The sequence below is a fragment of the Delphinus delphis genome, chromosome 20 (genome assembly GCF_949987515.2).
Source record: "Delphinus delphis chromosome 20, mDelDel1.2, whole genome shotgun sequence".
Classification (NCBI taxonomy): Eukaryota; Metazoa; Chordata; class Mammalia; order Artiodactyla; family Delphinidae; genus Delphinus; species Delphinus delphis.
Window position 1 is genome coordinate 6770597 of NC_082702.1, and position 8613 is coordinate 6779209.

At 56.5% G+C, this 8613-nt stretch overlaps 1 protein-coding gene across 3 annotated transcripts; it reads right to left on the minus strand.

Moving 5' to 3' along the window:
• Nucleotides 1–1712: 1712 nt before the first annotated feature.
• Nucleotides 1713–7884, minus strand: NR1H2 (nuclear receptor subfamily 1 group H member 2). Of its 3 annotated transcripts, none has more exons than XM_059999765.1 (10): nt 7768–7884; nt 7509–7642; nt 6957–7018; nt 6754–6873; nt 6145–6426; nt 5803–6062; nt 5410–5589; nt 4648–4747; nt 2364–2572; nt 1713–2048 (listed from the first exon to the last, which is right to left on the minus strand). In XM_059999765.1, exons 3-10 carry the CDS (start codon nt 6997–6999, stop codon nt 1902–1904), a joined length of 1341 nt encoding a protein of 446 aa, XP_059855748.1. In that variant the 5' UTR covers nt 7000–7018; nt 7509–7642; nt 7768–7884; the 3' UTR covers nt 1713–1901. The 3 variants fall into 3 exon arrangements, with proteins under 3 accessions (XP_059855748.1, XP_059855747.1, XP_059855746.1); XM_059999764.1 differs by having other exon boundaries at nt 6145–6435; XM_059999763.1 differs by having other exon boundaries at nt 6145–6625.
• Between the last annotated feature and the right edge of the window lie 729 nt (nt 7885–8613).

Genomic DNA, 8613 nt, shown 5'->3' on the forward strand with positions numbered 1-8613 from the left:
GACCGCCAGGAAACTCCCTAATATATATTTTAGCGGTTATTTTCCATTTACAGTTATTACAAAATACTGGCTATATTCCCCGTGTTGTACAACACATCCTTGAGCCTATCTTACACCCGATAGTTTTCACCTCCCACTCTCCCACCCCTGTTGTCCCCCCACCAGTAACCACTAGCCTGTTCTCTTTATCTGTGAGTCTGCTTCTTTTTGTTACATTCACTACTTTGTTGTATCCAGATTCCACATATAAGTAATATACAGTATTTGTCTTTCTCTCATTTCACTTAGCATAATGCCCTCCAAGTCCACCCAGGTTGCGGCAAATAGCAAACTTTCATTCTTTTATGGCTGAGTAGTATCCCACTGTGTATATACACGCCACATCTTCTTTATCCATTCATCTGATGGACACTTAGGTTGCTTCCGTATCTTGTAATTTAAATCATACTGCTGTGAACACTGAGGTGCATGTATCTTTTCGAAGTAGTGTTTTTGTTCTTTTTGGATATATACCCAGGACTGGGATTGCTGCATCCTGTGATGAGTACTAGTTTTAGTTTTGCTTTTGGTTTTGTTTTTGTTTGGCCGAGCCACGTGGCTTGTGGGATCTTAGTTCCCCGACCAGAGATTGAACCCGGGCCCTCAGAGTCCTAACCACTGGACCACCAGGGAATTCCCCTAGTTTTGGTTTTTTGAGAAACCTCCATACTGTTTCCCACGGTGGCTGCAAGGAGAGACTTTATCTTGGTCACTGATGCTTCCAGTGCCTAATATTGTATTTGGCACATAGTAAATGCTCCATACATTTTACATTATATTTATTTATTTATTTTTAGCTGCATTGGGTGTTCGTTGCTGTATGCGGGCTTCCTCCATTTGCGGCCAGCAGGGGCTATTCTTCGTTGCAGTGCGTGGGCTTCTCATTGTGGGGGCTTCTCTTGTTGTGGAGCACGGGCTCTAGGCGCATGGACTTCAGTAGTTGTGGCACGGGGGCTTCAGTAGTTGTGGTGTGTGGGCTCTAGAGCGCAGGCTCAGTAGTTGTGGCGCACGGGCTTAATTGTTCCGCGACATGTGGAATCTTCCCGGACCAGGGTTCGAACCCGTGTCCCCTGCACTGGCAGGCGGATTCTTAACCACTGCGCCACCAGGGAAGTCCCAAAATGCTTCACACATTTTTGCTGAATGAATGACATCTGTGACCCCAGGATGGCCAGCACAGTGCCTGGCCCACAAGAGACTTCAGCCAATACTTGATTAAATGAAAGCCCCTTCTCCTCATCCACTTAAACCCTCCTTGTCCTTCAGGAGCGGGCTCCGACCACCGGGAGGTGACCGTGAGGTTGTCAGGGGCCTCTCCTAGGCACCCATAGCGCCTAGTCACATCACCCTGAACCCTTCCCAGCTCAGCACCAGGTCCATGGGGGTTGGTGTCCATGAAGACCCTGGCAGCCCCTCCCCACCTCAGACTCACTCTGGCTCAGGGCAGGTTTCTATTCATACTTTATTTTCCTGTTTTTGTTTTTTTTAGTTTTTATTAAATAAAAGGAGCAGAGGGAGGGGGGCCTGTGTCTCTCGGGCTCTGCGGGAGCCACAGGCCCTCCCCTGCCTCCCAAGGTGCACTGCGTGGTAGGCTTGAGGTGTAAGCTGGGCAGGGAGGGCAGCTGGGAGTGCTGGGAGAGGTCGGGATCCGTGACCCATCTACCCCTCCCAGGAAGACTCAGTGGGCGGGGAGAGAGGCTCCTGGACCCCGACTGGGGCTCATCCTGAGGGTTGACGGCTGGCGGGGCCAGGGCCGGAGCTCCAAGCCACAGGGCGGGACCCCAGGCCCAGCCCGGCCCCTCCCCACCGCAGTGTTCATTCACTGGAGGGTGCAGGGTGGTGGGGCAGGGTGGCCGGGCCCCTCATTCGTGGACGTCCCAGATCTCGGAGAGCAAAGGTGGCAGCTTCTTGTCCTGGAGCCGCAGGGCGAAGACCTGCTCCGAGTGCACGGAGCTGAGCGTGCGCAGGCTCACGAGCTTCATCAGCATGCGGGGGAAACGCAGCTGGTCCTGTGGGGGGCGGGAGGGCGTGGGCGCGGGTCAGCCCCTCAGCCCACCAGGAGGGCCCCTCCGTGGGTCGAGCCAGGAGAGACAGCGTGGCGCCCCGTGCGTGGACTAGGCCTGGCTCCTTGTGGAGGGGACAGGGGCTTGAGGACACACTCTCGCTGAGAGGATGCTGACCAGGGCTCAGAGTGCTGTCAGGGGTGCCGGGGGTGGCGACAGAGCTGGGCTGGGACTAGGCAGCCGGCCCCTGGCCCCAGGCTGACCCCACACGGGTCTGGACCTCCTGTCCCTCCCCAAGCCGGAGGGGCTAGGCTCTGGCACCTGTGGCCTCTTGATGCGGGTGTAGGACAGCAGCGCGTCCACGTAGGGCTGCTGCAGTGCCTCGACTCGGCTCGGCTCCTGCACGTTGGGCCGGTCGGCCGAGAAGATGTTGATGGCGATGAGGAGGGCGTACTCAGCGTCGTCCAGGCCCAGGCGCCTCATGGCCCGCGAGAACTCGAAGATGGGGTTGATGAATTCCACCTGCAGGCCTGCGGAGGTGGGAGGCCCGGCCCGATGAACCCCCCTGACCCTGAAACCGGCCCCCATGCCTGGCCCCTGGCGCTGCCCGCCTTCAGCAGGGTGAGCGAAACAGCAGCAGGTAGAGAGTGCTGGTCACCCTGTAATCCCACTGCCTGTCAGGGTGCCTGGCACGTAGTAGGTGTGCCATACCTCTTGCCCGAATGAGGGAACGAGTCATGAGCGTGGACACTTAACTCAGGATTTTCTACCGCCCCATCACCACCTTCACTTCCTTCCTGCCTTCCCGGTTCCTCTCCTTGGGAAAACGAAAGAAGTTTAATCCTAGGTCACATTATGTCACCCCCTGCGGTGGCTTCCCCTGCTCACAGAGTGAAGCCCAAACTCATTCCCAGGTGGGACTCATTCATTCATCAAACTTGATTGAGCACCTACTGCATGCCAGGCCCCAGGGGAGAGATGTTTATAAGACAAAGCCCCCTGCTCCCGTGGAACTTACCTTTGGGGCTCGAGGGGACAGACAGTAGACGAATATGTAAGGAAATTATCCACCCTGTGAGATGATTCTGAGTTCTATGAATCAAGGTAACACAGGGAAGGGTAATCGGGGCCCACGAGAATCGTGTCAACATCTTAGACAAGATGGTCACCGTAGGGTGACATTGCACGAAGGCCTCCCTCGATGCAGGGTGTCTGACCCCAAGGAGAGGAGGGAGCAAGTTACCAGGATGTGTGAGTGTTCCAGGTAGGGCACCACCCGTCTTTTTTGCCTGGAACTAGACTTCCTGGGCCCTGAGACTTTTAGTATTAAAGCTGGGAAGGTCCCAAGCAAACTGGGATGAGTTGGTCACCCTAGTTCTGGACAGAGGGACCAGCAAGTACAAAAGCCCTGAGGCGGGAGCACATTTGGTGGGTTCCAGTAAGAGGGAGGCCAGTGTGGCTGCAGGAGAGTGAGTGAGAGGAGAGGGTGGGAGATGAGGGCTGAGAGGGACGAGGCCACACCCTGCAGGGCCGGTGGGCCAGGTGAGGACTTTGGCTTTTCTCCCAGTGAGATGGAAGCCATGGACAATTCTGAGCACAGGAGGGACATGAGCTAACTTGGTTGTTAATTGGATTCTTCTGACGACTGTGTGAACAAACACACTGGGTTGGGGTGGAGGTAGAAGCCCAGTGAGGGGCCCCTGCAATGTTCCAGGGAGAACCAACTGAGGCCCAGACTGCAGTAATGGCAGAGGATGCGGGGGACGTGATGTGAACCAACCTCCTCTCCAGCCCCATCTCCCTGTGCTCCAAGCCTCCTTGTGGTTCCTTAAAACCGCCCAGCTCTTCTCCACCTCAGGACCTTTGCACATGCTGACCTCCCTGCCAGAAACACTCCCCCACAACCCAGTGCTCCCCTGCCAAGCTTATACTCAAAGGGTTACTGGGACTGTCCTGGGTGTTGGAAGGGCCAGGTGTTAAAGGGAAGATGAGGTTAGGAGCAGATGTCCAGGAGTACAGAGAGGTGCCCCAGGGAGAAAGAATGGGACAGAACAAGACTTACTGAGAAAGCCCAGAGGCCGAGGGAGCGAGGCCTTTGCACGTGCATTCCCTGGTGGCTAATGCTACTCCTCACCTCCCTTTTAGGTGATCTTTCTCACTCCTCTAGCCTCAGTTCAACTACGCTTCCTCCAGAAGGCCATTGACTAGGTTACATCCCCAAGGAAGTGCTTTTGGAGGGCAGGGACCAGGGCTGCCCTGTACGGTTGGGGAGATTGTGCATTTCCTGATGGACTGAGATCCAGCCTCCCTCGTGTGAGACCAGGCTTGAGGAGAAGAGAGTATCTTCTCTTAATTCTTACCAAGATGTCCTATGTGACAGCAGAGACCCCTCTGTTTCATCCTGCGCTATGTCCCACTGTGCAGAGCTGGTGCTCAATAAACGTGCTCTTGTCTCACTACAAGGTGGGCTCAACCCTCACCCCACTTGGGAGATAAGGAAACAGAGGCTCAGACAGGGATGAGAGGGCCCCGCGTCTCCCAGCCAGCAGGGACCCAGCAGAGGTGCCATTTGTGCCCCCACCGCCCAGCCTGCACTTGGCCTTACCTGCGCGGTGGAAGTCATCCTTGCTGTAGGTGAAGTCTTTCAGGAACGTGATGCACTCGGTCTCGTGGTTGTAGCGTCTGGCTGTCTCCAGCAGCATGATCTGAGAGAGGTGGGGAGAGGGATGGGCAGGGGTTTGAGGAGCTCTGTGACCCTTTAGCCACTGGCCTTCCTCTCCTGGCCTGAATGGGGGCCCTGATCTTGCCGGGATCATCCCTCACCTCCCCCCACCCCCGCCCCGCCGTTCTCACGGCCACACGGACTGCAGTCAGTGTGTTGGACACTCCGAGCTCTCTCCCTCCTCCAGGTTCAGCACCCCCAGCCTCCTCCACTCAGGACACTCTCCCCAGGTGGTTAGGAGGCATGGGGCAGAGCTCTTTGTTTTGTTTACTACCACGTACCCAGCACTTGGAATAGGGCGCGGCATACACTAGGCACTCAATGCTTATTCATTACCATTGCTTGATTCAAATGTCAACTCCCTAAATAAGCCTTTTCAGCACATTCCCTAAAGTGTGTCCCTCCAGCCCAATCCTCAATTATTCTCAGCCTCAGACCTGTTTCCGTTCTCTCCTTGCCTCGTGGGAGGCTCTGATGACTTGTTTAGTATTTTGATCTTCTCCTGTAGAATACCATCCCCACCAAGGCAAGGACCAGAGTCTGGCTTGTCACTATGCTCCCAGCATCTGTCCTGGGGCTTATCTCTTGGGTTCCTTAAGGGCAGGATGGAAGGGCCTCCCTGAGGCTGGGCGGGCCGGCCATTACCTCAATGGTAGATGCCTTCAGGAGGGCGATCTGGTCCTCGCGACCCAGCTGCAGGAAGCCAGGCACCTGCTTGGCGAAGTCCACGATCTCCTGGACTGAGATGATGGCCAGCTCCGTGAAGTGGGCAAAACGCTGCTGGCGAGCATCACGGGACTGCGGGTCTGCGCCCAAGGGCCAGGGCTGGGGACGTGGGGGGCCAGGTTACTCTCAGGATTTCTCCCATAAGCCCAAGGCTATGGGGGCCCCTTGAGGCAAAGCCTACACCCTAGCAGGCCCCCGTCTCAAAGCTCGTGCCCTCTGGAGCCTCATTCTCTCCCTGTGCCCCAGACTGCGGCCCTCTGAGCCTGACCCTCCTGGGCCCATCGCCCCTCAAGGCTGTGGAAGGGGCTGTACCGTGACTTTAGGCTGGTCAGAGAAGGAGCGTTTATTGCACTGCAGCTGGGCCGCCACCAATTGCTGGATCATTAGTTCCTGAGCGGCTGTTAACTGGACACCCTCGCCTTCCCCGGAGCCCTGGCCACCCCCGTCGGACCCTCCAGGGGAGGCCCCAGGCCCAGAGGCTGAGCTGCTGCTGACTCCCAGCCCTGTGGGTGACGACTGCTGCTGCTGCTTCCGAATCTTCTTCTTCCGGATCTGTTCTTTGGAGAGGACGCCTGTTGGGGAGACACAGCCCTCAGTAGAGGTCCCAGGCCTGGGCAGGGGCCAGGCTGGCACTGCTCCCTCCCCGGCACTCACACTGCTCCCGCATCCCAGCCTCCTTGCACTTTCGCAGCCGGCACTGCTGGCACTTGCGCCGCATGAAGGCATCCATCTGGCAGGTTCCACCGCCCCGGCAGGCATAGCGCCCGGCCCCACCTCGGATCACACTTCGCCTGAAGAAGCCCTTGCAGCCTTCGCAGCTGAGCACATTGTAGTGGAAGCCAGAGGCCGTGTCCCCGCACACCTGGCACAGCTCGTCGCCCAGCATCTTTGGAGCCGGGCCCTTCTTTCGCTTGCGCTCCGGCTCCTCTGCTGTGTCTAGGATGACTGGCGTTGGTGGACAAGCCATGAGAGACAGAGCCACAGAGAAAAACGGCAGCCAGAGGGACAGGTCCATGAGAGATCGGAGGCAAAGAGTCAGAGTGTGGAGAGTGATCCAGGGAGATGGCAATTCACAGGGAAAGATGTGTATGTCAGTGAATCCCAAAGAATGGGTCAAAATAAGAGATGTCAAGGACTAACAGAAGAAAAAAATCAACAAGAAACTGGGGTTGCCCATCCCCATTTCTGATCTTTCTCCCTTTCTAGATCCCTCCCTAAGCCTCCATACCAACTCCCAGCCCATGTCCCTGGACCCCGTCTCACCCACGACGGAAGCTGAGTTGGCCCCATCAGTGCCTGGGACATCAGGATCCGCCCCTGGGCACGGCTCAGGGCCATCCTCCTTTCCATCAGGTGAAGAAGAGGGGGTGCTAGGGCCATTTCCTGGGAGAGGGAGGCAGAGTGAGTTTCTCCTGACAATAATCTGCTGGCAGGGGGATGGCTGGGTTGGGAAAGGGGTCACTCACCAGGCAAGGGGGTGTCCAGGGAACTCGTGGCGGGGGTGGACATGGTGGGGTCACGGAGCAGCCTGCAGAATACAGGGGGACTGAGAGCCTTGCGGGGCCAGGGAGGGTCGGGTTAGGCCAGCCACAGGTTTTCATGGGGCTACCTCTCTTTCCTCCATCTCTCAGACTCTTCCCCTACTGCATACACACCCCACCCCCAGTCCCTGCCAGTCTGCATACCCTCCCATCCAGTTCCAATAGGGCCTGACCCCTTCTGCTCCAGGACAGCCTTGAGGTGGGTCTCAAGCCCCTCCTTCCTCTAGACTCTGACCCTCCTTTAGGCTCCCTCCACTCTAGATCCCGCCCACCGGCTTTTTCCAGATACTGTCCCTTCTGCTTCAAGTGCTCGGCCCTCACTTCCTCACCCCACTTCTGCCGAGGAAGCACCCCTACCTCTCATTCTGACCCCATCTCCTCCTATTATGCTCCGCCCACATATCGTTTCCTTCTAGGTCCTTCCCCATCCCTTCCAGGTCCCGCCCCACCTCCTCCCATCATACTCCGCCCCCACACCTCTCTCCAGGTCCCGCCCCTCTCCGAGCACCAGTGGGGGGCGGGGCTCATGGCTGCGCGCGAGGGTCTCGTGGGCGGCCTCTCGTGGGGTCCCCTACTCCCGTTGCCCTGGAAACAGCCGGGGGCTGCGCGAGCTACGGAGAGGAGACGGTGGAAGGAGAGAAGGGGGCTGAGCCAAGCAGCGCGGGGAACATCGGGAAGCCCCAGGCCCAGGGGTCCTCCCGCGTCTCCCCACACTCGAGTGCACCTGCTTGCGTACCCTGGGTCAGCTTCTCTTCCTCCTCCTCTGTATACACCGGCACGCCGACGCGACTCGGATCCCTTCAAAACTAACTTCGCCACTTCTTCCGGCAACCCCACCGTGCGTCACTTCCGGGAGTGGGCGGGGAGTCAGGGTGACGGAATTCCGGTCCCTCTAGGGCTAGCCTAATCAGCTGCCCCGCACGGAAGTCGTGTACCCACCGGAAGCTTACCTTTCCGGATAGTTCCACTGGGGGCTGGCAGAAGAGTTCCGGGCCCATTCAATCAAGCGTTGGGCAAGAGGGCGGCATGGCAAGACCCAAAGCTTCCCGCCCCGCCCTGCGTGGCTTTAAACTCTGCCCTGTGCTTCTCTGGGCTTGCAAGCCAAAGATTTACTCTGCATCATCTCCACGACTACAGATCCTTTTCGCACACGGCTTATTAAAAGCATGTTTGTCCCTTCTGGGTTGTTATAAGTTTTCTGATTTTGGAGGTGCGCCGCTTATTGGTTTTAAATAAGTTAAATTACAAACCTAGACCTAGAAAAAACCTGGAAAAAATATATTTTAAAAATAATTTGGTAATAGGAATAATTCTTTTAAAAAGTAACCTTCCTATACGAAGAAGATAAAAATAATAGCTTTTAAAGAAAACTCGGGAATTCCCCGGAGGTCCAGTAGTTAGGACTGGGCGCTTTCACTGCCGTGGCCCGCGTTCAATCCCTGGTAGGGGAACTAAGATCCCGCAAGCCCCACAGCAGGGCAAAAACAAACAAAAAAACTCAGAATACTTGAACAGGTAGAAGATGGAAATTGTTCCAAAGTCTTCCCACCGTGATAATCAGATCTATGTTGAGCATATATGT